General features: G+C 50.6%; 1 protein-coding gene across 3 annotated transcripts; it reads left to right on the top strand.

Moving 5' to 3' along the window:
• TMEM268 (transmembrane protein 268) lies at positions 1-26160 on the top strand. Of its 3 annotated transcripts, XM_058672162.1 has the most exons (10): positions 249-528; positions 2442-2484; positions 4947-5135; positions 10346-10455; positions 12435-12542; positions 13506-13655; positions 16570-16680; positions 21035-21115; positions 22169-22360; positions 25770-26160. In XM_058672162.1, the coding sequence occupies exons 3-10, from the start codon at positions 5027-5029 to the stop codon at positions 25947-25949; spliced, it is 1041 nt and encodes a 346-aa protein (XP_058528145.1). In that variant the 5' UTR covers positions 249-528; positions 2442-2484; positions 4947-5026; the 3' UTR covers positions 25950-26160. The 3 variants fall into 3 exon arrangements, with proteins under 3 accessions (XP_058528146.1, XP_058528145.1, XP_058528144.1); XM_058672163.1 differs by lacking the exons at positions 249-528; positions 2442-2484 and adding an exon at positions 1-203; XM_058672161.1 differs by lacking the exon at positions 2442-2484.
• The last annotated feature ends 1660 nt before the right edge of the window (positions 26161-27820 follow it).

Genomic DNA, 27820 nt, shown 5'->3' with positions numbered 1-27820 from the left:
CCAAGGCATAGACAGGTGAACCAGTTTCGTGATGACCTAAGAAGTGGAAAGAGCAGGTTGGGCTCTTCACATGACTTCTCACACAAGCTTTCCCATCACAGCAGCTGCTGGGTACCTTCTGTCCCAAATACCGCCTCCTCCCCCGGGTTCCGTGACTGCGCCTCCGCACAGGAGGCGCCCTCGTGGGAAGCCGCGGCTTGGCGGTGAGCCGACGGCGGGAACCTGTCGCCGGGCCCGCCCAGCCTCAGCCCCAACCCCGGACACGTGGCGGCGTCCCGCGGGGGAGCCGGCTGATGAAATGCAGCCAGCGGCTCCAGGAGAAGCTCTCCCTCCGGGGCCCGAGACGAGCCTGGCGGGCGGCTCCTCCCGGTGGAGTGACGGCCAGGACGGGGGCGGATCCGCGAGGGCGGCGCGGCGCGGGCGGCGGGCGGGGCGTGGAGCGGCGGTACCGGGCGGCTGCGGCGCGGAGGGGCGCGGGGGCCCCCCGACCTTCCGCGGTCCGGAGCTGCGGCTGCGGCGGCGCGGCCGGTGAGTGTGCGGCGGCCCGGGGCGCGCACCCGAGGACCTGCGATCGCCGGGTGGTGCGGCGCGGCTCCGGCCGCTGCTGGGCCTTCTGGGCGCGCCCGTCTCGGCCTGTCTTGGGGCCCGGAGGGCCTGGGGTCGGCGTCGCCGGCAGCTTCCTGGCTTCTCCGGGTGCCTCAGTACCCCTTTCCCGCGCATCGGGCGTAGGAAACGCACCTCCTGGAAGCCGCGGCGGGGACGGGGCAGGGTAACTTTTGGGGAGACGCTGGCTCCCCCGAGGCAGCCGAACCCAGCCAGGACTGGATAGAGACCCGGGCCAACCCCAGCTGCCTCAGGCCTGCAGGAGCCCCGTGTGGCAGATCTTGGCTCAGTTTTTCATTCTGGGTCTTAATTTTCTCATCTGTAAAATGGATATCCTGGACTCAGGGCTTTTCCACTTCCAAAACTTGTGCGACCGGCTCCCGCATGTTCTCTTGTTGGGATCCCAGTTTAACAACCAGGACCGAACCTTTGAAATACTGAGTTTCTCTTTTCCTCTGTTGGTGATGAAGCATGCAGTTTTTGGGGGGAGTCTGGGCATTGCAGAGACTGAAACTGAACTTGTGAACTTGTGCAAGAACTTGGTGCAAGATGGGTGCCCGGGAGGACTGGGTAGAGTGCAGGACTGGCCAAGGGAACTCAGAAGCCAGCGGTCTGTACCCACATTGTTGTCCTGAAGCCTTGGAACCTCCTGTTCTACCTGCATCCTGCCGTCTCTCTCTCAGGCGGATGCAGGGTCCCGTGGAGGGGTCTAGGGGCGTCGTCTGGCTGTGAAGTGGGTGCACAAGCTCAGGGTGTGCAGCTCCAGGCACAGTCCTGGGCCTATCCTGACCCCTGGGCTGGATCCTGTTGGGCACTGCGTCTCCAGCACCCACAAGAAGCGTTTGTTAATTATTCCTCAGTTCTTGTGTGTGTGGCACCCTCCCTCCCCTTCACTCCTCGAGATATTGATGCCCAGCAAAGAGCGGTGAGTGTGGCCATCGGATTCTGTTTGAGTTGATGGTTGAGAAGGTGCAGAACCTGGGCCCTGAGGTTTCTACAGGGCGTCTGGAATATATACACTGCCAGCCCTATACTCCCTGGGGTCCCTGTTTGCTGGGGGTACTGAGTGCCACACCAGTATGGACTCCATAGCCCTCAAAATAGCCTAGATTTAGCTTCATTACACAGGGGGACACTGAGGCAGAGAGCCATCAAGTAACTAGCCCCATGTCCCACAGGTAGGAAGTAGCAAGACTGGGTAGGTTACTTGGAGCTGGCCACAGAACAGCCAGCCAGCAGGTGAGTGACAGGAGTCTGCTGGTCAGGACCTGTGGGTGGCTGGTGAGGCCAACGAGGGAGTTGAGATTTCTTTCCAAAGACCGTGTTTGTCTGTGGGAGTTGGCAGTGAACTAGTGGGACCTTCTCTGTAGTCCGGGAGTGGACCTGTATGCTCCCAGGGGTGCACAGTCCCTGCCTGCTCAGGGTTCCCCAAGGCACACAGAGACCACACAGCATCTCTGGGCTGCAGGCTCCCAGCTCAGCACTCAGGCTCTTTGCAGGCCCATGGATGTATGGGTGGGTCTGCTGGGTATGCCAAAGAAAGCGAACAAACAAGGCAAGTGGTTGTCAGGCAGCACAGGGCAGATGGCCTTGTGACTATTTTTGTAGGGTTCAGGCCTCTTGTGGGTGCTAGTTTAGAGGAAGGAAGTAAGGCCTGTAAGATTGACAGTAAGTGCTCAGTGGGTTGAATGCTTCAGTGAGCTGGGCCTTGGGCTGGCTGAGGAGGAGACGGCCTTGGCCTTGACAATTGGACTTTGTTGCTTAACCAGGCATGGGCCTGGAAAATGTCTGCTTCTTGATCCACCTTTTTTTCTTTTCTTTTTTTTTTTTTTTAAAAGGTGATCGAAGGACAGGCTCAGACAGCCAGACCTGGGTCCAGAGGTACAAGGACATGGAAATTACAGACTTGGAGTCTGGAGCCAGATAGCTTGGGTTCAGTCTGACGCTGCAGCCAGCCTTGGGCAGGGCACTTCATGTCTTTGATCCTTGATTTTCTCTCCTGTGAAATGGGACTCACGTGTTGAGGAAAAGGGCCTTTTTGGAGTGCCAAATCCTGGGAGTCGGGCTTAAATTTCCATCTGTTAACATTTCTACAGAAGCTATGCAGAACAGGCCTCCTTACCCCATTTCTGCACGGGTGGAGGGAGAATGGGGCTAAGTAGTGCAGTGCAGATGTCAAGGTCGTGTGCACGACCCAGCAGGGGGTCCATCCTGGGTCTGTGGGCTATGAAGCCTTTGGCTCTGCATTGTGTTTTACGTTTCAGCCTCAGAGTCTGGTCGAGGACAGGTGTGTGATTATTTTTAGATAAAGGCTCATCTTTTTATATATACATTTGATTGGGAGAGAAACTTCCCAGAGCCTAAAATGGGGCTAGTTCAAGAGTCTGCCACCTGGATGGTCACTCGGGCCTTCCCACGTAGTGACTCCCATTCCTACTTAAAAAAACATTTTTTAAAAGGATTTATTGATTTACTTGAAAGGTAGAATAAAGAGGAGAAAGAAAGATTGAGAGAAGTCTTTCTTTCACTGGCTCACTCTCTGAGTGGCTGCAGTGGCTGGGACTAGGTCAGACTGAACCTGGGAGCTCAGAGCTCATAGCGTCCTATGTGAGTGCCAGGGGTCCAAGTACGTGGGCCATCCTCCATGATGCTCTCAGGCTCACTGGTAGGGACCTGGGCCTGAAGTGAAGCAGCCAGGGTTTGAACCAGAGCTCATATGGGATGCTGGCATTGCAGGCAGCATTATAAGCCTACAGCACCATTATCCTCAATTTGAGGAATGCTGTACTGTCACTCTTGAGACTCCTCATCGTTTTCATTTTGTACTGGGCACTGCCCATTATGCAGCCAGTCCTTCCTACAATCCTGACAGAAGTAGAAACTGGTGAGGACAGGGGTGTCACTGTCTGAGGGGGCATTGGGCTAGTGGTGGAGGGTCCTGGGTGGCTCAGGATAAAGAGGATACAAAGATGTGTGCCAACTGGAAGCTTCATGTCTCGTATCACATTGTGAGCTGGAGTAGCTGCAGATGAATTTTGCACCAGGCTTTAGGGAGAACATCATGTGGGTACATCAAAGAGATCAAATATGCAGGTACTACCAGAGCTGATGGAAATGGAGACTTAATTTTGTCCATGCAGATAACTTCTGTGTGGCTTTTTTTTTTTTTTTGAAAGTGGCCAAGGGTGCTACTCTGCCTGTGCCTCCCTGGGACTTGGCCCTGGAGGCTTGTGGCGTTTCCTAGCTCACTGAAGGATAAGTGCCCAGGAGCTGCACTGCCCACTTCCACCACTTGACTGTTTTTCTTTGTAGATAACCGACTGGTTATCTACAAAGAAAACATTTCCATTGTAGCTCTGAGGGGCAACAATTGTGTCATACCTCAAGATGGCAACCAGAAGGGTAGGGCAGGTGTCATCATTCATCCGTTTGCTGCGGCAACTCCATGGGGAGGCTTCTTGGGCTTGAAGAGCTGAAGCTGTCCTAAGTTGCCTATAGTTAAGAGTAGCAAGCACGGAAACCCAGTTAATCTGACTTTGGCGTTCATGTTCATGAACACAGCTCTTTTTCCTCCTCTGCCTTTGTGTGGAAACCTTGGTTGTCTGAGTATCTGGGTATTTTTGTTCTTTGTCATTTTTCTTTTTTTTTTTTTTTTAAAGATTTATTCATTTTATTACAGCCAGATATACACAGAGGAGGAGAGACAGAGAGGAAGATCTTCCGTCTGATGATTCACTCCCCAAGTGAGCCGCAATGGGCCGATGCGCGCCGATCCGATGCCGGGAACCTGGAACCTCTTCCAGGTCTCCCACGCGGGTGCAGGGTCCCAAAGCATTGGGCAGTCCTCAACTGCTTTCCCAGGCCACAAGCAGGGAGCTGGATGGGAAGTGGAGCTGCTGGGATTAGAACCGGCGCCCATATGGGATCCCGGGGCGTTCAAGGCGAGGACTTTAGCTGCTAGGCCATGCTGCCGGGCCCCATTTTTCTTTTTTAAAATTTGTATTCCCCACCGTGGTTCCCCCCCCACCCCCCGTGCTTGTGTTTTGCAATGTCTTATGTGAAGTGATTTGAGATCCTCCTTGTAACTAAGGCTATGTGTTGTGAAGGAACCTATCTATGGCCTGGTTTCCTGGGGTATCCTCAGTAAAGGAATGGAAATCCTGGATGCTTGGATTTCCTGAGGGCCCTTGTGACCTACACCAGAGGGAAGTTCTCAGTGGAGGCCTGGAAGGTCAATGTAAAGATTCCCAGTGGCTCTGCTTGGGCTTTGGTGACTTGGCCCCAGGCAGCCCTGGGCAGCTGTGGCCCAGGCCTCAAGTTCCTTTCTGTGCTGTGTTCTGAAGGTGAGTGCTGCTGAGCTGGCTGTCCCAGGATGAACCTCAGCTCCAGGAAGGGGAAGTAGAAGTCCGGCTGGTTCTCTGCCATGGCCTGTGAACCACAGATGGACCCTGGGGGAACCACAGGTCCCTTGCCCACTTCCTCCCATGGCTGGAGCACTCTGCCCACGGGAAGCCCTCCTGGCTGGGGAGAAGGTAAGTTTGGGGCCTCTGGGCCCTGCTCCTCTACTGCATGCTGAGCTAGACTTATATAGCACAATGGGGGTCAGGGCACAGAAATTCCTTCAGATAGGGTGTGTATCTGCGGGACCCATTGCCAGGCCACTTTCTGTCATTTTCACCTGGCTCTCTTTAGCACCACCTGTTTAGACTGAGCTACCTTTGTGCTCTGCCTGGACCCCCATGATGGCTTCCCATCTGGCCTTCTCCCTCCATTCTACTCACAGCAGCCAGAGATCTTGCTGCGATGCACACCCAGCCATGCCCCTTTCTGCTTCAGTGTTTGCTGCTAGGTGTAGCTGGGGGATGCAGCATTCCCCAGCATGTCACATCTGCCTGGTGGCTCCTGCTGCCCCACTCTTGGCTCTTTGCCATGGATTCAACCTCAGGGCTTTTTGCAACTGTTGTTTTTTCTGCCTATCATGCTTTTCTCTGCCTCTTTCTCCCTGCTTCATTTTTCACTCATTCTTCAGAGCCCAGTTCCAGTAGCCCTTCCTTGAGGAATTGTCTTTGATGAGCCAGCCTCAGTCAGGACTCTGCTCTTTCTCCCAGCAGCACATAGGACAGTCTGTGAATAACTTCCTGTGTGATAAATGCTGAATGTCCTCTTCCCTATAGGATGTCAGCGCCATGCGGGCTGGGGCTCAGTGTGGTCTTTTCATGCCTGGTTCTGCAGAACCCAGCACTGGGCTGAGCCTTCATGCTCAGTAGGTGTTTTCTTGAGTGAATGAGTGAGTGACCAGGTACAGGCAGGGAGAACAGCATTCTGGGTGGTGGGGGTCCATGGCATGCAGCTCCTTATGGGATCTGAATCTTCCTAGGCTCTCTTGTTCCTGTAAGGAGGATGGCAGTTTACATCAGTGCGAGTGCACACATGCAGCAGGAGAGCGGCGTGCAGGGCAGTCATTTTCTGCCAAAACTTTGAAGACGGGTTCCACCAATTGTTGGCAAACCAGTTCTTGCCCCTTGGCAGGAAATTGCACCCCTCCCCCCCCCACACACACACACACCGGTAGCCTTTCTGTTTCGACTTTGAAGAACAAATGAAAGCTAGCAGAGGCAAGAATTCAGCAGGCATTTGTAGTTGGAAATGCAGAGAGCCAATGGGGAACTGTCCCAGCATCCTGACATCATTGCCTCAGCAAACACTTCACTCAGTGTGCAGAGAGCTAGGCTGGGGGAAGGATTCTGATTTTCCATGCTTCTAGTTTAAGTGCACGTGGCATCGTCGTTTTGTGCCCTGAAGTGCAGAGCTAATCAGAGGCCCCATCCACATGACTGCTTGCATTGGGTATGCTGTCTTGCCATCTCACTTCTCTTTCTCTTTTTCTTTGTTCCTATTAATAGCAGGTGAGAGTCCTGGGATTTCCAGAGTTCAGTTTCCTTTGCCCTACTCATGGTCCCTACAGTTGAGGGCTCCTGGAGGACTAAACGCAGTCTTGGCTGAGGCCCCAGCTCCGTGCCTGGTATCCAGAGCCTCTCCTTAGTATCCGCCTTTGTTTACTTTTCTCCCTACTTTTCTTCATTTGCTCCTTTTACGATTTGATTTCCTAACTTCATTCTTTATGAAGCTCCTATAAATCCTTTGTGGCCATAACGTGGAGGTGGCTGGGTGGGTGGGGGGAGCGGAAGCCAAGCACAAGCAGGTGAGTGCTGCTTTACTGAGTTCCGGAACCTTTCGCAGCTTGTTTCTGAGAGGTGACCACAGCAGCTGGCTCTTTGGTGGTCGAGGGCATCTGGTCGCCTGTGAGAGCCTGTGAGACAGGAGGGAGGCTCCCTCGGGTGGGTCCTATTCCCAAGAGGCTGAGCTACAGTTGGAACCCTAACACTGGCTGGCTGGTGCTTTCACCACCTTACCTCCTTGCCTGCACAATCCTCACCCCTCCCAGCAAACAAAAGGAGAGTAAGAGCAGAGAGGATGATGAAGTTCTTTGTTGGTAGGATGAAGAATTTCACGGAATTCTTACAATCATAGCTGATTCCCTAGGAAGAATAACCCTACCAGGACTGGGGAGCAGAGGGTCCAGCTGTATCCACTTGCTTATGTGTAAAGCATACAGATGGTACCTGCTGTGTGTGAGGAACTGCACCCAGCCCAGTAAGTTCAGGGAGTATCCGATCTGTGGGGAAGGAAGACAGAGTTCCATCAAGCAAGTGCCTACATGTGTATTGGCATCTTTGATGAGTGGAAAGAAGAGCAGAGTGTAGGCAGGTGTGGCACAGGACTTGGTCTGTTAAGCATTTAGGCTGTCAAGGAGGGCTCCCTGTGAAAAGTGATCCAGGGATGTAGATAAGGATTTAACTGGGTGAAGCCTGGTGGAAGTATTCTAGGAAGTAGATACAGCACATGCAAAGGCCCTGGGGTGTGGGGTGAACCCTGTATGCTCAAGGAGCAAAGGAGGATGGTGTGGTCCAGGGTGAGTCTTGGAGGAGGCCTGCTCTCCTGAGGGCTGAGAAAGTATGATAGGAAGGTTGGTTTTTGTCCGGACACCAGGAAGCTGTTGAATGTTTTACTCAGGGACTGGCATCATCTGATTTGCGCACTGCTGCAGGAGAAACGTATTGCAGGAGGAAGTATAGGCTGGAGAAGCCAGCATGGAGGCTGCTGAACAGGTGCAGGAGGAAAGTAAGAAGCCAAGAAGCACAGGGAGTAGAGTCTCCAGGTGACAGGGCTCTATGATGGTTACGTGGCAGGTGGGAGTGATGGAGTGGGCAGGGCTCCCAGGCAGGTGGAGCTTGCCATGTGGCATTGCAAACTCAGGTGTTGCTGGGAGCTAGGCTGGAGTGTACAGGAGCTTTGGGTCAGCAGAGGACATCCTGACAGTTTAGTCCCTTCAGTCCTGCCTCATGGCCTAAGCAGCAGCTACAGGGAACACAGCACAATATTCAGTCTTCAGCAATGAATGACTCAACACTGGGACCTGAGGCTCCAGGGCACAAAGACCCTCCACCCCCCATGAAGCCTTCTGGCAGCTGACAGGTGGCCTGCAGGGCCCCACATGGCTTCCTCAGACCTGCAGGCAGGCGGGCTGCGCTTTGTGCTGCTGCTGTTTCTTCTTTGGCTTTTCAGCCCAGATCTGTCTTTCCATCTGGTCTTGTGGTTTGGCGTCACCCAATTCTAAAGGATGGTTTTGATAGCTGTTGTGACCTACCTAGGTTGGTGTGTGCTTAGCATCTTAAAAATTTGTTTGTTTTCATTTAATTTGAAAGACAGGCAGAAAGAGATCTTCTGTCCGCTGGTTTAAATATCAAATGTCTGCAATAGTCAGGGCTGGCCCGGGCTGAACCAGGAGCGTGGAACCCAGTCTTTGTCTCCTGCCAGCCAAGTACTCGAGCCAGCATCTGCTGCCTTCCTGGGTGTGAGTTTGCAGGATGCTGGCTTGGAAGCAGAGCAGCTACAATGTGAACGAGACTCTCTAATGTGAGTTGTAGGCTCTTCAAGCATTGTCTCTGCCAAATATTTACCCCTGATGTGTGTTTCTTAAGGAGAATAAGGACTTAATTTGTATTTTTAAAGTGTTGAGCAAGGGGCTGGCATTGTGGCACACCAGGGTGAGCTGCCACTTGTGTCACTGGCATTCTATCTAAGTACTGGGTTGGGTCCTAGGTGCTCCACTTTCTAGCTAGTTCCCTGCTACTTTCCCTGGGAAAGTAGTGGAAGATGACTCTTGTAGTTGGACCCATGTGGGAGACATGGATGAAGCTCCTGGTTCCTGGCTCCCAGCTTTAACTTGTCTCTGTCTTGGCTGTTGTGGCCATTTAGGTAGTGAATCCGATGGAAGATTCTTTCTCTCTCTCTGCCATTCTCCCCTTCAAATAAATAAATGTTTAAAAAATGTGTTGAATGAGCTGCAGAGGGTTGCCATTAAGTCAGTGTATTAGTTTTCTATGGCTGCTGTAACACATTACCAGTAAGCTAATGGCATGAGATGACACACAGTTATAACCTTCCACTTCTGTAGGTGCTAAGTCTCATACCGTCCTCACCGAGCTGAAATTGGGATTCTTGGGAGAATCTTTCCTTTCCCAGCTCCTAGGTAGGGGGTGCCCCATTCCTTGGCTTTTGGCTCTGCTTCTTCTTCCCTCCCTCTCTTACTCCCCTCCTCTTTCCCTCCCTCCCTCCCTCCCTCCCTCCCTCCCCTCCTCTTTCCCTCCCTCCCTCCCTCCCTTCCTTCCTTTCTCGCTCTGTTTTTCAAGTTTGTCTATTTTAATTAGAGAGGAAGATTTACAGAGAGAAGGAGAAATAGAAAAACCTTCTATCCACTGATTCACTCCCCAAGTGGCCACAACAGCTAGAACTGACCCAATCCAAAGCCAGGATTTAGGAGCTTCTTCTAGGTCTCCTGTGTGAGTGTAGGATCCCAATGACATGGGCTATCTTGTGCTGCTTTCCCAGGCCATAACCAGGGAGCTGGATCAGAAGTGGACAAGCCAGAACACGAACCAACTCCCATATGGGATGTCAGTGACTGCAGGTGGAAGATTAACCAATTGAGCTGTCATGGCCATTATGGCCCTGCTTCTACATGGTCAAAGCCTGTGATGTTTCCTTCACAGGCATTTCTCCTTCTCACTCCCCTTCTGCCCTCCATTCCTAAGGATCCCTGGGATCACCTGGTCCCCATGCATCCAATGCAGGATCATCTCTTTTTAAGGCTAGTTGATTATCAATCTGAATGCTATCTGCAGCCTTCTGTCCGCTGACCATGAAGGGCAGCATATTCATGGGTGTTGGGGTTAGAGTATGCACATCAGCTTCCCATGACCAGTATCTCTAAATTTTAGAGTGTCTGGGAATTTAAGAGTTAATCAGTTGAGTTTCCTCCAATCCATGTCCATTGCATCATGCCTTCCATGTAGCTAGCTGATTATTCTCTGTTTAAATATCCTTTATGATAATGAACTTACCAACACTCATGCCTTGTGGGAACTGCTCTTACTCTTGGGAAATGCTTCCTTATTTGGCCTCACATTGTATCCCAGGGGCCTCTTCATGTTAGCCTCAAATCTGCCTGCTGGGGGCTTCCTTGTTGAGTCTAATCTTCCTCCCATGGAGGGTTGGAGGATGGCCACCATGTCCTTCCTTGTCACAAGGTTCGCTTGGCCAGCGAGGTGATGCCATCAGGCTCTGGGGTTCTCCAAAGCAACTCACAGTCAGCCAGGTAAAGCCCTTGGTCTGCTTTCAGAGCTCCACAATGGCCAGGTTCTCACAGTTGTGCGTATCGACAATACCTGTGCACCCATCTCCTTCGATCTGGGAGCCGCAGAGGAACAACTGCAGACCTGGGGCATTCACGTAAGTACTCATCTTATTGAGTCCCTGTCACTTTCTTCATCCATGCATCTATACCCCGGCCCATCTGTCTGTCCACCTATCCAACAATCTGTCCATTCATCCATCCTCCTAACCAGCCATCCATGTACTTACCCATCTACCCACCCATGCATTCATCCATCCAGTTGTCTGTTTGCCTGGTTATTCCCAAAATAGTTATGAGGCACTCTGTGCTAGCTGTGGTTTACAAGGAAGGACTATTGCAACTTTCCTTATGCCGACTTGGTTCACTTAACAAATGTGTGTTTCAAGGCACCTGCCCCAGACCAGACACTCAACTGGCTCAACATGATAGAAGTGAACAGGACCCAGTACCTGTGCTCATGCTGTTCACCAAACCCAGTGAGGGGATGGATGTGCTTTGGATAAGTCAGAACAGCATGACTTAAATAAGTCAGGAATGAATATGCCAGGCCCTGAAGACATTCCAAGGGGTATCAACTTGCCTGGCAGGGGCAGTGGATGGTAGTTTTGAAAGCTAAATTGGAGTGGACAAGAGAAAGGGTATTTTAGGAGAGGGAATTGTGTCTGTGAAGGAAAATACACATGTATTTGTTAGATGATGAACAAGTGACTCAAGGCTTTGTTTCACACACTCCTAGATCTGTATACAGATCCAATTTTTGCTGCGTCTGTGTGTGTATGACATAGTCCTTCGGAGCTGCTGTTTTATCATTTATAAATAAGGACAATATTACTTCTTTTTAGGGAGGGTTTGTTAGGATGAAATTAAATCATACTTGAGCACTTTTATGGTCTATGGCATATAGTAAATGCAAGAAAAATGAGCAGCTATTGATGTTGTTAGGAAGCACACTGCGTATGATTTACTCTCTCTTTCCAAAGTCACCCACCTCAGGTCTTCCCTGTGTTAGCTGGGGGCAGTAACGAAGGATGAGGAAAATGCATTACTAATGTTACCCTGAAGATTTTAGACTTTATGCCTTTAAGACTGCATTGCAGTATTGTGTAGATCAATATTTTGTCACTACTAAGAGCAAACTTCCCCAGCTGCAGTCCTGACTCCACGTTGGCACAGTTTGGTTTATTGGTCCTTGTTTCTTTCTTTTTTTTTAAGATTTATTTATTTTTATTGGAAAGTCAGATATACAGAGAGGAGGAGAGACAGAGAGGAAGATCCTCCGTCCAATGATTCACTCCCCAAGTGCACGCAATGGCCGGTGCTGTGCCAATCCGAAGCCGGGAACCAGGAACCTCTTCCAAGTCTCCCACGCGGATGCAGGGTCCCAAAGCTTTGGGCCGTCCTCAACTGCTTTCCTAGGCCACAAGCAGGGAGCTGGATGGAAAGTGGAGCTGCCGGGACTAGAACTGGCGCCCATATGGGATCCCAGGGCTTTCAAGGCGAGGACTTTAGCTGCTAGGCCACGCCGCCGGGCCCGATATATGGTTTCTATGAACAGATGGTGACTGGTAGCACTTGCGTACCTAGTGGTCACCACTGGGCTGGCATGCCAAGCCCTGCTTATGTATTATCTTGTTTGCTGTGCACCCCAGCCCTACCAGATGGGTATTCCTAACTTTATAGAGGAGGAAGTGAAGGCTCAGAGATGTTGGATACCTTGCTTCAGGTCCCATAACATGTTTCTGGGGAGGCCTACCCGGTGGGCCTGGAGCTGCCTCTGCCTTTACCATTGGCCTGTTCTGGGTTTGCTGTGAGGTGTGGAGCTGCAGACTGTGCCATTCCAGTACCTGTGCAGCATGTTCTCCTGGGTTGCCAGCAGTTGGGCTGACTCCCCAGGGGCGCCACCCCTCCTTCTGCCAAACCTGAGAATTGCAGCCACCCAGTGTTTTCTAGCTCTTTCTGTCCTTTGGGTTGACCTGGAATGTGACAGTCACTTGCACTGGAAACCAACCTGTTTGCTGGGAGAAAATAAGGTGGTATGCTTTTCCTGATCTCTTTCCTGTGGGTGCCTGAGCAGGTCCCGGCTGACCAGTACAGGAGCTTGGCTGAGAGTGCGCTCTTGGAGCCCCAGGTGCGAAGATACATCATCTACAACTCGAGGCCTGTGCGGCTGGCCTTTGCCGTGGTGAGTGGAATAACTCGGCCCTGCTCCTGTGGCAGTGCTGGGACACTCAGCATCAGGTCCTAAGGAAGATTGGGAGGCTGGGACCTGATGACTCAGCTGCGTGGGGAAGAGCAAGGCCACGGGGCCTGGACTTGATCTCAGAGGAAGTTGGAGGGAGGGACTGGTAACCGGGTCCCCACATGCAGTAAGGTTTACTCTGAGCAGAGCTCAGGCTGTCAATTTGCAGACCCATCTGGGGTCTGGGCTTGGTGTCTGGCCCTGGCCAAGACTGTTCTGCTCTCTGGGATTTGTTTTCTTGTTCAATAGAGGCACCCATTTTAGCGTTTTAGCTCCAATCAGATGTGTGTATCTGCAGTTATGCAAGCATGCATATACCTACATATATACATAGATGAACACACATAGCAGAGGTGGTATTTGAACCCAGGCAGTCTGGCTTCAGCATGTGTGCTCTCAGCCATAGTGATGTGCTGCTGCTCTCAGTGTGTCAATGGTAAGATAGTGTACCTACCTTCCACACTTCCAGGGAGAAGGGGAAGGGTTGGGAACCAGCATTTAATTTCCTGACTCTGAATCACTTCTGCAAAGTGGCTTTTTATCGCCATTTTAGAAATGAGGAAACTGAGGTTCAGAGAGGGGTTCTTGTTTTCCCAAGGTTCCATAGTGATCCAAGGACCCGTGTGGGGCTTGTGTCTAAAGTTTATCTTGCTCCAGAGCTCCAGTTTTCTTTACAGTCAAGCTAGGCAAAGCTCAGGAGTGGCTAGGGGCCCCTTTCTTTATAGACACGGAGTAGGAGGTCATCCCACAGATCCAGGTGTTGCATAAGCCTTGTACAGGCCATGGGGAGCTCTGTGAGTCCAGCAAAGGTGTCAGGGATATCCCCAGGGTGATAACACTGCGAATGGAGCTCATGCGTTTGAGGCCTGGGGTACCTGACCATGCTCTCTTCCTGGCTTCTGGCAGGTTTTCTATGTGGTGGTATGGGCCAACATCTACTCTACCAGCCAGATGTTTGCCCTGGGCAGCCACTGGGCAGGTGTGCTTCTCGTGACCCTGGTCGCTGTGAGCCTGACCCTGACCCTCATGTTTGTCTTCGAGAGACACCAGAGAAAGGTGAGCTTGCCGCTCCTGCCATGGTTCCAGCAGGAGGTCATCAGGGGCCTAAGAACCTCATGTCAAAATCTTCACTTTTTTTCTGCCTCAGAGAATTTCTCCAGCCAGGACAATGAACACTAACCCATATGCCCAATGACTGAAAGGAATCGAATCACATGCATGATTACATTCGCTGTTTGCTACCTAATCCTTGTGGATTGTTTCTCTGGGAGCAGGCTGTGTGTTGGGAGAGTCTGGAAGGAAGGCACTAGTGACCAATATCCTGGTAGTATTTTAGTTAACTGAATCTTTTCATACACCCCCACATCCTGTGTGTGCGTCAATGATATGCCCTGGATGTGAAGGCATATCACCTTCCCAGGGGAAGGTTGGAGGTGCCCTCCTGGGATGCTGCTGTGGTTCCTTAGCAATAGCTATGCCTCATTAAGTCCCAGCCCCACCCTTGGAGGCAGAGCTAGTGGACTGTGAGTCAAGGTAACTTGCTCTGAATCCCACGGTAAATGGCAGAGCCAGGGTTCAAGCTCGAGTCCTCTCGATTCCTGACCATCCTCAGAAAGGAAGTGGATGCAGGCTGAGCACTCCTAATCTGAAAATCTGTGAAATCTGTGCTTCACGTTCCGTAACTTTGAAAGCACAGATGTGATGCCCTAGGTGGAATGTTCTACACTTGACTTCTGGGGACTGACTGTTCTCAATCAAATGCAGACTTCACTGGCCGAGTACATCAGGCCACCTTCAGATTAGAGGTACCAGATGTATGTGAGACATGAAGAAGTTTTGTGTTCAAAGATGTGGAACATGTCCTCCAAGATATCATGATTTATATGCAAATATTCCAATATCCGAAAACATCTGAAATGGGAAGCACTTCTGACCACAAGCACGGTGGACAAAGGCTGCTCCGCCTGTCCCTCCTGGCGGCTGTGCAGTTCACTCATGGGGTTCTGCTTCTTCAGGGACTGTGTTTTGCTACATTCTGGCCACTTTCTATGTTGTAGACCTTTGGATGCTTTGCATGTTACTTCATTAAACTCCCTTTCAGCTGTCTGGGCAGAGGCTGTTTTACTCATTTCACTGATGGGAAAGCTGAGGCTCAGAAAGGCTCAAGGAAGCAGGTCAAGGCCATGCTGCTACTAAACGGCAGAGCTGGAATTCCAGACCAGGATGCTCGGATTCCAACCTGTGTTCTTAGGCCCTCCTGCAGTACGGGCGGTCTCCCGCTGCCGTACCAAATTGCATAAACTGGATTTGTGAAAGCAGTTCATCTTCTTTTAAGCTGGGCATGGTCTTCAGAGACTCAAGTCGAGGTGACAGCCACACTGCATTCCACCCAAAGGCGTTTCCTTGCCATTTCCCACTCTTGAAGGCCACGTGTATTCCTTGGCTCATGCCTCCCCCTACTGCATCTGCAAGTTCAGCAGTGGACAGGCTGGGGCTCTCTCGTGTCTCCTTCTCAGCCTCTCAGGCTTCCTCTACTGTGAAGGACGCTGTGATGACAGTGGCCACCTAGGCCAGCCGATGTAATCTGCCTGCTTTAAGGACAAATGGTTAGCAACGCACATCCCATCTAGTGCTTCTTTCATCAATGGCACATTCACATGTTCTAGGCAAGAGGGTGCAGCCATCTTTAAGGTACTGTTGTGTTGCATGCCAGACCAGCACTGTTTTGCCAGCTCCTTGGGAAGTCCCTGTCCATTCACCCTGCAGCCCCTGCACAGAGCTGAGCTCTGAGATCCTCAGCACAGAGGTACCCTGGCCTGCTCACAAGGGAAGGGCAGGTTATTGGGGATGAGCCCCATATGATGCCTGTGTTCATGGGGACGGACAGGAATTTTATGGTTTAATCATTCTGCAAAGGTGACAAAACTATTGCCACTCCTGGACTTTCTGGATGCTTTCATGGCCCTTGTGATTGGCTATAAAAACATAAAATTGAACTAGTTGCTGCTGCCATAAGATGCCTCTTTTGGGGAAAGGGGAGTGCAAAGTGATCTGATCTACCAGAAGCAAGCAAAACAATCTGGCTCCTGGCAGGTGCTTCAAGGATGCAGCATCTTTCACACAGTCCACCCTGCTTAGCTGTTCCGCTTCCCACTTCCGCTCCTTCCACTTTTTTTTTTTTTTTTATTATTGAGCTGATATTTCTGAAGTCCTGGGAGTACCAGATAAAGTGCTGGACACAGGTCATGGAGAGAACCATCTTGAGGTCTGTGCCCATAGATGGCAGCATGGAGGCCCCAGGTCACTGCAGTCACTGCGTGTTCATCTGGGGACTCTTCCAGGATCTGTTCCTTCCTAATACTGACTCCCATTTAGGGAGCATTTACTCAGTGCTTGAGGCCTGATGTCTGCACCCAACAGCAACCTCCTAAGTGGGCAGGGTACCCCTGCCACTTACTAGCTGTGGTAACTCCTCAGGGCCTTGTATGCTGTGATTCCTAGAGTCCCACCTGGTTGTTTGGCACTGTACTAGTCACTATACATAGGTACTATGCTGACCAAGCAGGTGCACCCACCTGTCTGTTCCCAATGTCTGTCACAGCTCTGTGCACCCTGACTGTGTCCAAAGCCCCAAGTTAAGGGCTTCACATACAATTTCAACAAACTCTCATCACATTCCTAGGAGGCCAGGACACTTTGTTCTACAAGTGAAGGCAATGTGGTTCTTGGGTAGGACATACCTTGTCCAGAGCCACACTGTCTGGAGGCGCACCCAGGGCTGCCTGTCACTAGAATTGACTCACCTAACAACCTCACAGTCCCTTTTACAGGGAAGGCTGTAGAGGAAACCTGAGGGCGAGGATTGTCTCATGGGGTCTTGGAGTGGGATGGTGTGTGTGACCATTACCCAGAGCCCAGCAGATCCCTGGCAGCCTGAAATTCCTGCTAGCGGCGGACACTTGTCTTACAGGCCAACACCAACACTGACCTAAGGCTGGCGGCCGCCAATGGAGTCCTGCTGAGACACCGGGTGCTACTGGGGGTGACAGACACAGTAGAAGGATGCCAGAGTGTGATTCAGGTACCGTTTCTGGGATGCCGCCTGGGGTGGCTCACCTTGGGACTGGGCTAATTGCAAGAGGAAGCCTCATGCTTGTTCAGCCTGCACAGCCTGTCTTGGAGTCTGCTGATGGCTCTGGCTTGCTCCTGCTCCATGTTGGGCCCTGTGGTTGGGGAAGATGCTGAGCGGCCCTCAAGGTCCCTGTCTGCCAGAGCTCAGGGGCTGCAGAGAGCAGTGGTGTACAAGCACACAGCTACAGCAGCCTCTCAGGCCCGGTAGCAAAGGGATGGCCCTGGCGAGGCTGGGAGGCGATGAGGCAGAGGGCTGCTAGCATCTGGCCTTGTAGACTGAGATGAGACTCGAGAGTGGGATCAGCTCTTGCAGGCCTTGTTTGACTGGCTTCATCGTTGTCTTTGAATGTGGTGGGGAGATCTTAAAGTGACCTAGACAGGGTTACTTAGCGGTACGGACAAAGCTGGGTCTCCTGAGCCAGGCTGCCCATGGCTCTGGTCATTTTGCATCTTCCCAGTAGGGATGCAGAATCTCTTGGACACCATGTCCATGTTCTTGCCACTCATGGCCCGAGCTCAGGGGACCTGGAAGAAGCACCATATCCATGTGCCTTGCACATCCTGTAAGAGTTTGCTGAGAGCCTACAGCTGAGTGTTTTAATTTCCAAAGCAGTGTTGTGGGATGAAGTACTACCCACTGTGGTACATAGTGGGTTAAGCTACTACTTGTGTTGGCATCCCATATTGAATGGAGTGTTGTCCCAGTTGTCCCGCTTCTGATATAGCTTCCTACTTGAGAGCCTGAGAAAGCAGCTTGCGGATGATGGCCCATCACTGGGGCCCCTGGCACTCCTGTGGGACACTGGGATGCAGTTCCTGGCTCCTGGGTGTAGCCTGGCCCAGACTGGTCTGTTGCAGCCATCTTGGGAATGAATCAGCTGTTGGAAGAGCTTTGTTTCTCTGTTTCTTCCTTTTTATCACTCTGCCTTTCAAATAAATAGATAAAATACATCTTTACAAACATCTACTGAAAACTACTGCCTTGAGGATTGTCACGAACCAAAGAGCGTTTATTGCTGAAAGCGAGCTGCCTAAATATAGTTCTTCCACCAATCACTTCTGCACGTGGTCCACGGGGCGCTATCTGATAGGCCAGCAATTGCAGCCAGGGAGAATTAGCCTATCCTTGTGACCTCCTGCCCGCCCACTGGCGGGACAAGTCCCACCTCCTGGCACTCGGCCAGCCGCTATCTTGAAGCCCCTCATCCGTGTGGGGTCAGCTGCTCCCCACATCCCCCCCTTTTTATTTAAATGAGGTGGACTGACAGGTCTTCTTCTTTAACCGTCACCGGTGTGGGAAAATTAGGTGGGCACGCACATCACCACAGCCAGCGGGTACTCGATTGCATTCCAACATTCTGAAAGAAAACAATCTATTCCACAAGTTAAGTGAATCCCTACCTGTCTAGCATTGCTAACAAGAAAACAGAAACATTGGTCTCAGGCACACAGGAGTGTGCCTAAAAGAAAAGCAATGCAATTAACCACTGCTGCCAAGCTCTCCAAAGTATCATTACCTGAATGAAAATAGGAGCAATTCTGCAACTGGCCTCCAAGAACCATGGACATTGCTGCTCCCACAGCACAAATGGAGGCCTCATCTCAAAAGAATTTGTGGTTATACTCTGCATAGGATTTTTGTAGGAATACTTATGTCCTCTAAATGTACTGTTTTTATCTATGGGAAAATTTTCCACACAGACCTGGAGAGTGCTCCAGTTGATTTTCGGGATGAGGCTGAAATTTTTTTTTAAAGATTTATTTTTATTACGAAGTCAGATATACGGAGAGGAGGAGAGACAGAGAGGAAGATCTTCCATCCAATGATTCACTCCCCAAGTGAGCTGCAACGGGCCCATGCGCGCCAATCTGAAGCCAGGAACCAGGAACCTCTTCCAGGTCTCCCACGTGGGTGCAGGGTCCCAAAGCATTGGGCCGTCCTCGACTGCTTTCCCAGGCCACAAGCAGGGAGCTGGATGGGAAGAGGAGCTGCCGGGACTAGAACCGGCGCCCATATGGGATCCCGGGGCGTTCAAGGCGAGGACTTTAGCCGCTAGGCCACGCTGCTGGGCCCGAGGCTGAAATTTTAATACTCACCTGAAAAAAATAATAACTAACTTGTCCTTTGGGAATCTATATTGATCCCCTATTCCCCCTTTCTGTTTATATAGCATAGTTTTGATTGTGGAATTTTTTTTTTTACGCTTCCACAGCTTTATTGCCTCTTGGCACCATTTATTAGCCTGTTCATATGCTAACTGCTTTACCAAAGGCATTGCTGACTCCACCTCCCCAAAAATTCTCGAGGCAGTTTGAATGAGTCTAGCTACAAAATCAGCATAAGGCTCATTGGCTCCCTGAGTAACCTTGGAGAGGCGTCCCTGTAGATCCCAGTGCCTGTAAGCAGTTTCCATGCCTTAGTGGCAGTAGCACTTATTTGAAGATACTTATTCGCAGCAGCATTACACCGCGCAGTGTCTGAACAAAACTCTTGGTATGCCACCTTCCAATGTAAGTATTGATCACCAGAAAGGGTGGCACGAGCCAAATTCATAAAATCTATAGGCTGATAATATCTCTGTTGATTTTGGTCCTCTAAGACTGGAAACATAGAGGAGGAAGACATAGCTTCCTTCCATCCCCGCGGGGCATTGGCACCGAAGGCACATGCCCCATGGCAGCATAACCCAATGGGGTTATAAGCGGGTGGGCGTGCGGACAGCACTATTCCTGGCTTCGAAGAGTGCCGTTCCAGCTCCTCCCCTGTAAATGCCGTTTTTTCACTATCATTTCCTTCCTTGGAGTCAGAATCTGCTTGGGAGGCTCAACTTCCTCTTTCCGATAGATAATCCTCCCTAACACTAGAAGTTTCAACCACATTCAGTGGAGTAAATACAACTTGCTCATCTTCTACAGCCAAAGCATCAGATAATTTAAAATCTCACTTTTGTTCTTTCTTCTGTTTTGCAAGAACTTCTTCATATAGTGTCTCTTTCATAAAAAGCCAGAATAAGAGGAAAGTTACTGTAATAACAACTGAAGGAATAAAAACAAAATATATTGACTCATAAAACTCCATGGTGCTTTCATCCTATAAAACCCTGAGCTGCTGAGGAAGGAGATTCAGAAGAAACAGTGGTGCCGGCTCCGCAGCCCGAGACGCCCGCTCGAGGTGCAGCCGCCACTGCAGTCGCTCAGGTGCCGTTGAGCCACCCCGCCACTGTGGGCAATCCCGCTCCTTTGGGCAAATTCTGCCTCTCTAGGCAATATTCTGCCTCTCTGGGCTGTGTCCGGCCTCTCTGGGCTCTGTCCCGCCTCTGTGGGCTGTATTCCCGCCTCTCTGGGCTATGTCCCACCTCTGTGGGCTATGTCCCGCCTCTCTGGGCTGTATTCCGGCCTCTCTGGGCTATACTGCGCTTAACCGCCTAGGCAAAAATAAAATACACTTACGCTGGCGCAGGCTGGGGATACCCCGTACATGGGTACCCTCTGCTGCTTTTCCTATGCCAGCGCAGGCCGAAAAAGTCCCTTTCTGCCGCTTTTTCTATGCCAGCGCAGGCCGAAAAATTCCTGTCTTGGCCGCTTGTTGGCGCAGGCCAAAAAATTTCTTTCTTGGCCGCTTGTTTTCCCTGTACGCTTTTCTATGCTGGCGCAGGCTGAAAGTTTTTCTCTTTCCCCGTACGGGCCACCACTTGTCACCGCCTCTCAGCAGCAGCAACACTAAAAACACCTAGTCATACTCTTGGGGGTCCAGGAAAAACTGGCAAAAGCGGCTGCGTTTAAAACCTTTTCTCTGCTGCTCCTGTCTCCGTCTGTCTAAGCTTTCCTACCCGCTTCTTTGTCCATCCTTCCTCCCATTTTCCACCACCCTTCTTCCCAATTCTTCCCGTTTCTGTATTCCCCCATTCCCCACGTAAGAGCCACCAGAATGTCACGAACCAAAGAGCGTTTATTGCCGAAAGCGAGCTGCTTAAATATAGTTCTTCCACCAATCACTTCTGCACGTGGTCCACGGGGCGCTATCTGATAGGCCAGCAATTGCAGCCAGGGAGAATTAGCCTATCCTTGTGACCTCCTGCCTGCCCACTGGCGGGACAAGTCCCACCTCCTGGCACTCGGCCAGCCGCCATCTTGAAGCCCCTCATCCGTGTGGGGTCAGCTGCTCTCCACAGAGGATAAGACAGTGGGGAAACTGGTAGGCAAGAGGGATGTGATCTTAGTCTGCTGGGTCTGTCACTGGAGGGGGACCGTTCAAGGCTGAGCTGGAGTGGGGCCACGGCAGTCATGGCAGCCCCTCTCCGCAGCTCTGGTTCGTCTACTTCGACCTGGAGGACTGCACGCAGTATCTGTCTGACCACGTTCGGGAGATGAAGATCAGCCAAGAGGTAAGATATCTTCACGGAGACTCTCGCTGTGACAGACCCAGGGGACCGCACTTTGCAGGTGGCCTCACCTCAGCATCGCGAAGCTGTCCCCAGAGTTCCTTCGGGGGAAGGATGCTGGTGTGTACCCTGTGGGTGCTGTTGCCCAGGGCATCTTGGCTGTTTCCCTGCCTATTGTTTTAATTCATCACACCTTCTGCATCTCATTTGGTGGATGATTATTTCTTTATAACAGGGTGGGGAGTGTCCAGCCTGACAGCTGTAGAAGACCCATGAAACCATCTGGTCTGGCCCTGCCAGGGCAACCACAGGCAGGAGTCAGAATTCAGTAAATCTGAAACAGGCTTATGTTTAAGCTGATCATTCTGTTTGGCCCATGAATGAAGTTATGAATACTCTTGGGGAAAAAAAAGTGTCCTACCCCTGATGACGACGGTAGTAATAAATTCTGGCAGATCCAAAAGTGTCATGGATTTAGACACCTGTCCCTTGTTCAAAGTGGCTCTCCTCCTGTTTCTTCAGAAGATCAGGGAGATCCTGTTCAGATTCTACAGGGGGAGACAGGTTCTGGTGAGACCCGCTGCCACCTGCTGTCATAGACCTGGTTGATGATGCCCATCTTCAGACCAGGTCTTGTGGCTCCAGGCTGCCTAGGCTCTCACCCTTGCTCAGCCTTCCCTGGACCCTGAAAGTCTTTGCAGCCAGGATTGCAGTCTTACCCTGGTCCTTCCTCTTTAGTGCCTAGTGGCCTTGAAGCCTCAGTTTGTTCATCTGCATCCTATGATTGGAGATACCCACATCCCAGGCTACTTTGAAACCAGAGAAACCTATGGAAAGACTAGCAGTCCAGAGGGACCATGGGCTTGTGGGGAAGGACCTGCTCTCATGTCCATGGTTCAACTCACTGTGCTGCTGAGGTCTGCATCTGAGTCTGTCCTGGGATCCGTCCCCTGCTGGGGCAGCAGCTTGGCGATGGAGAGCCTCCCAGACCCCGCCAGGCTGGTTACAGACTGGACACACAGGGCACACTTGTGTCCCACTTTGTCTCCTTCACAGTCTTTGCTGAGAAGGAGACTGAGCCAGTTATGCGTTGTCATGGAGACTGGGGTGAGCCCCACCACATCAGTGACAGCGGAGGGGCCCACGGACGTGGAGGACGCCCCTCTCCTGCCCAGCAGTGCTCGTCCTCAGGAGAGAGCACTCATGCAGACCGAACTTCACCAGCTGGTTCCTGAGGCTGAGCCAGAGGTAAGGACAGCACGGCCAGCATGGCACACCCTACATGGATTCCGGGGTCCCAACACTGCTCGTTGTTGCCGCTTCCTGGGAACCTGGCTTCTTGCAGCTAATGGAGACCATTTGGGTCTTCTAGCCAAAGCCACTTTGAGCCTGTGTCTTTAACCCCAGCACTTTGTAATAAGTATAGGAATCATTCTGTACTTATTAGGATTTTATTTTGGTTGTACTTTTTAATGCCTTAGATATGAGTTAAAACATTTTAAAATTTAGTATTGATTTGAGGTGGAGTTGGTGGGGTGGGAGAACGAGCTAGTGCACATTTCCTCCTATCTATTCCTTCAGTCCAGAGTTCCTACAACAGCCAGAACTGGGCAGGCCGGAGTCAGGAACCAGGAACCCAGTCCAGGTCTACAATGTGGGAGGCAGGGCTCATGTGCTTGAGCTGCCCAGCTGCCTCCCAGGGTGTGCATCAGCAGGAAGCTAGGACTGGGAGCAAAGCCAGGACTTGAACCCAAACTTTCTGATGTGAGGTATAGGCAGCTTTTAAACTTCTAGGCCAAATATCACCCCAGATACGGTTTTTGGTATTTGCATTGTATGGGTAAAAGCATTTTGGTGGACGCTGGTTTCCTTAATGGTGAATATACTGATAAATACTTGGGTCTTGACTAGTCAATCGGTCTTGTCTATTCATTTGCCCCAGCATGCATGCATGCATCTATCCATCCATCTGCTGCATTTACAGCTAGCAGTTTTGTACATGCCTGTTGAAGTTTTATTCCTCCAGCAGTAGAGGTCTGCTGAGTCTGGCCAGCCCCGCTCTCTGTCCAGTGTGGCTAAATGTTGGGAGAACAGAAATCTGAAACTATGGTTTGTGGCTTACACTCCCTGCTCACCCTGATGACACCCTCGCTGTGGGGAGAAAGGCAGTGAGGAGTGACCACCACGACATCTGCAGCTTTGGCAGAACTCTTGCTTTGCTCTTTAGCCAAGAACATTGGGGCGTCAAGATCTGGAGTCGCTCATACCTTCTTCCTTCTGGTGGGGAATTGGAACCCTGCCGATAACACTCTTCAAAAGGAAAGATAATAAATGTATTAAATCCCACTGGAATCCCATTGGCTTTTTTTTTTTTTAAATAAGATCGTGTGCTTACAGTGGCATGCATGTCTGGGTTTTAACCCATTAAATATAAATCTTTCAAATAATTTTTTTCAGATTTACACAGACCAATCACAGTGCAATTTGCTGTCATGAATATTTAGTGTATGTACACTCAGATTTTGAAAGTAGTTGCCCCTTGTAGTTTCAACAGGAAAGTACAAGCTTCTGGGTCCCAGCGTGGGTCAGTCCCTCTTGTTTGACCAGGAGCCTGGAGCCCGTGTGGGACATGGAGAGTGTAAGGATTTTCACCCAGCTTTGCAGAGCTTCTGTCAGGTGTATGATGCTGGGGCATGCCCTCTGTACTCTGCGTTGTTTTCTTTCTTCTTTGGTGGGTGAAATGAGGTTCCAGGAGAGTATCTGGGTTGTCCAGAATCATAGAGCAAGGGCAGAATGTGGCAACATCACAAACAGAAGCCAGCTGGTTGATTTTTTTTTAAAGTTTTATGTATTTTTTCCTTATTTTTAATAAGATTCATTTATTTATTTGAAGGCAGAGTATCAGAGAACAAGAATGATGAGAAATAAAGAAAGAGACAGAAGGAGGGAGGGAGAGAGTGAGCAAGTACCAATGCATACACACAAGGTATCTTGTATCTGCTGGTTTATTCCTGGAATGACCACAACTGGGGCTCATCCAGAATGAAGTAAAGTGCATTGTGAGGGAACTGGGTTAGAAGGAGAGCAGCCAGGACTTAAAGAGTCTCTCCTGTAGAGTACTGGCACCACAGGCAGTGGTTTAGCTTTCTGTGCTGTTGTGCTGGCCTCGGCGGGGGGGGGCAGGGAACCTGTTATTAATGGCTAACTTTGTAGATCTTGGCAGCCTTGCTGTACTTTACGGCTGGTTTGTTATAAAGTGGACAAGAGAATTGTAGAAGCCCTGCATCATGCATAAGGGATTCCCTCATTTCCCTGTAATCCTTCCAGCTGGATAAATAGAACTTGAGAGAGAAATGTGTTCAGAGCATATGCTCCCTCTGATTTTTAACATTATTTAAAATTTCTTTACATTATAATCTTTTCATTGTGATAAAATTTCCCATCTCGGGTCGGGCGTTTGGTGCAGTGGTTAAGATGGTTCCTGCCACCTGCCTGGGAGGCCTGGCCAAGTTCAGGCTCTTGGCTTTGGCTCTGTTTAGACCAAGCTATTGTGGGCATTTGGGATGTGAACCAAAGGATGAAAGATTTCTCTATGACCCTGCCTTTCAGCCTCTCTTTTTTCTCTGCTTTTCAAATAGAAGTGAATAAAGAAAGGACTTAAGTTACCACGATGGCCACTTTAGAGCATGTTGTTTGATGGCCTCTGATGGTACAACCCATCACCACCTGCTTCACTCTCACTCCAGCACAGCTCCACCTCATTGGACAAAGCTCCCCCTGCCCCTCCTCTCCACTCTCTGCTTTGTGTTCGATTGTGTTACCCTGGGTGCTGCCTATTGATGACAGATCATCTAACAGCTGTCTTTTTGTGATAAATCCAATTTTTAAAAAAAGATTTATTTATTTGAAATCAGTTAAACAGAGAGAGAGATAAAGAGAGACAGGGCGATTATCTATCTGGTGGTTAATTTACCAAATGGGCACAATGACCGAAACTGGGAGCTTCATCTTAGTCTTCCATGTGGGTAGTTGGTACCAAACACTTGGACCATCTTCGGCTGCTCTACATGGGCCATTACCAGGGGGCTGGATTGGAGACAGAGCAGCTGGGGCTGCTGGTATCGCAGGTGGTTGGGCCTTACCTGCTATACCATAATACCAGGCCCCTCAATCTAGTTTAACAAGCACTCCTTTAATACATAGGAATGCTTGTGTGAAGGTACCCACTGGGTTCCTTGTGTAGCTTAATGGGAATATTTCCTTCTTCTCTCCACATTTTCTTCCTGCTTACCACATGTACCTTACTGATATATGGAAACTGGAATATGGAGATGTAGGCAGGTGCAGTCATTGCTTTTGCTGGTGTTTTGAGGTTGCATGTCTCTGTCACGCATATCATTATTACAGTCAGCAGTTGCTCACCCACATTGGGAATGGGGACGCTGAGACCTCAAGCAGCCCAGTCCCAGTGAGTCATAGGGCTGGGGTTCTAGGGTTCCAGCCAGCCTGGCCTGGCCTGGCCCACTAGTTCCCCATGAGCCCTGTTCTGGGTTAAGGTGCAGGAGGTTGGCATAGTTGTCTCTGCATGTCTAAGCTCTGCTTGCTGCCCTCCAGGTGCAGCCTCATGACCCTGACTTTGCCTCCCTGCCTCTTCTAGGAAATGGCCCAGCAGCTGCTGGCAGTGTTTGGTGGCTACTACACCCGGCTTCTGGTGACCTGTCAGCTCCCCCAGACCGTGGGCACACGGCACATGGACTCTCCAAAGGTCCCCTGTCCCTGTCAGCTCATAGAAGCTCATGTCCTCGGCGCTGGCTGCTGCCCGTTCCTGGCCAGGTGACCTAGGGTGAAGACAACTTGTTTTCCTCTAAGAAATGGCAAGCCCCAGGCAAAGAGAGACACGTCTGGGGCCCTATGGACATGTCTCTAGCCTTCATAGAAGCTGGTGGCTGCTGGGCTGGTCCCACCCCAAACTACCCTAGGCTGCGTAGGACCAGGGACTTGGATGGGAGGGCCAGTGTCCCACCCCTCTCATAGAGAGCCCAGAGACCTGGACATGAGCAGACTGGGCCAGTCACGTGTCCTGCACTCACTCTCAGGGGATGATTGGATTCCTAGCATCTGCATGACAGGTGGGGAAACTGAGGCTCAAGGAGGATGGTACTCTATGGGGATGTCTCTGGACATCTCCGTTTTAAGGCTTTCCAGTCCAAAGAAAATAAGTGCATAAGTTCCTCCACTTTCAAGTTCTTCTTCCCCACGTCATCTGCTAGCCACAGGCCACAGGAGACAGAAACGGAAGGGACCACGAGTGATGGGCTGTTGATGGGAGTGCTTGGAGCACACTGGTCCTGTTTCACTTGACTGATTTTGTCACAGGCACGCAGCCCATGGTCATGGTTTCTGTTGCAGCTGGAGGGTGACATTCATGCTTCCTAACACTAACATTGTCCTGGAATGAATGTGATCAGCGCTCAAGATCTAGAAGCCAGCTGGACGACCCAGCGATGCACAGGCCCAGTGCAAATGCACCAGCCTGGTACCCAAAGGACCTGCAGCCCCCCAAGACTCAGCCCTCACCTGCGGTTTTGTCCTCGTCTCCTACAAACCCCCCTCAGGAGTTGACGCTCTTTCCTGAACTGACATATGAAGTTTCATTAAAAAGCTTGGAGAACGCAGAAGTAAAAGATAAGTTTATTTTGGTGCAAAAATGCTCAAAATCTGTGCATCGGAGGGGTCTTCAAAAGGCTCACAGAGATGTGTATGATGAAAACACTGTGCATGAGATTTAAATGTTTTTTGTTTGCACTGGAATACATTAATGGTTTTTTTCCATTTTTTCCAAGATCTTTTGGAAGCAGCTGTTTTATCTTCTAACTGTTGGACTTCTATTCATGCCTCAGAACCCTATTTTCTATGCTCCTCCTCTGGAAGCTCTTCCAGTGCAGGCAGCCCTGTTTATTTTCTGCCCCCTTTTAATTCTTGATAAAGCTGCTGCCTGTGCTCATGTTTTATGTTGTCAATCTTGCTTTCCTGAGCATATGCTTATTTTTCTAGCTAGATTAGAAATTCCTCAAGGACAAAGACTTCATTTTATGCTTTTCATGCATGACTGGGACCTGCTAAAGGGGAAAAAAATCCTGTGGATTGATTGCTTTGCCGTCTCCATAGCAGCTTTTGCAGCTTGCCCTCCAAGCTCAGTGGATGGAGAGATTGGTACAGACTTGGTTCTGGGCCCAATCTGGCACTTCTTGACCAGTAGCTTGCTTTCGCTGGTCCTCAGTTACTCATCCTTTTGCTGGGTGGATTGCTGGGTGGATTCTTAAGGGTCCTTCCAGGAACCAAGTCCTGGCATTCCTAGCTTATCCTGCCTTCTCCCCAGTCCTTAGCCTGTTATGCTTTAACTACACACAGAAAGGTTTCTTAGCTCCCCCTGGCTCCAGTGGCCTGGGCCTGGTAACACCCCTGGGCAGAAGTTTGTCCTGGCTTGCAGAGGGCCTGAATTTTTGTCCCAGATGTACTACAACCTCTTAGCTGTGTCACCTTGGCTGAGCCACTTATCCTCTCAGTGTTGGTTTACCACTTTTTAACATGAATCTGGTGAACTTGAATTGTATCCACGAGGGTGACTTGCCAACAGATCCAATTATTCACTTTCTCCGAGGCAGAGAAGGGCGACCCACGTGTGGATCAGCTGCCTGGAAGGGATTG

This window comes from Ochotona princeps, chromosome 14 (assembly GCF_030435755.1).
Source record: "Ochotona princeps isolate mOchPri1 chromosome 14, mOchPri1.hap1, whole genome shotgun sequence".
NCBI classification, from domain to species: Eukaryota; Metazoa; Chordata; class Mammalia; order Lagomorpha; family Ochotonidae; genus Ochotona; species Ochotona princeps.
This window is presented reverse-complemented; position numbering and strand designations above follow the sequence as displayed.

Coding starts and splice junctions, on each gene's coding strand:
- TMEM268 (XM_058672163.1), top strand. CDS start 5,027: ATGGCCTGTGAACCACAGATGGACCCTGGGGGAACCACAGGTCCCTTG. Junction 10,456..12,434: donor TGCAGACCTGGGGCATTCAC/GTAAGTACTCAT, acceptor GTGCCTGAGCAG/GTCCCGGCTGACCAGTACAG. Junction 13,656..16,569: donor TCGAGAGACACCAGAGAAAG/GTGAGCTTGCCG, acceptor CTTGTCTTACAG/GCCAACACCAACACTGACCT.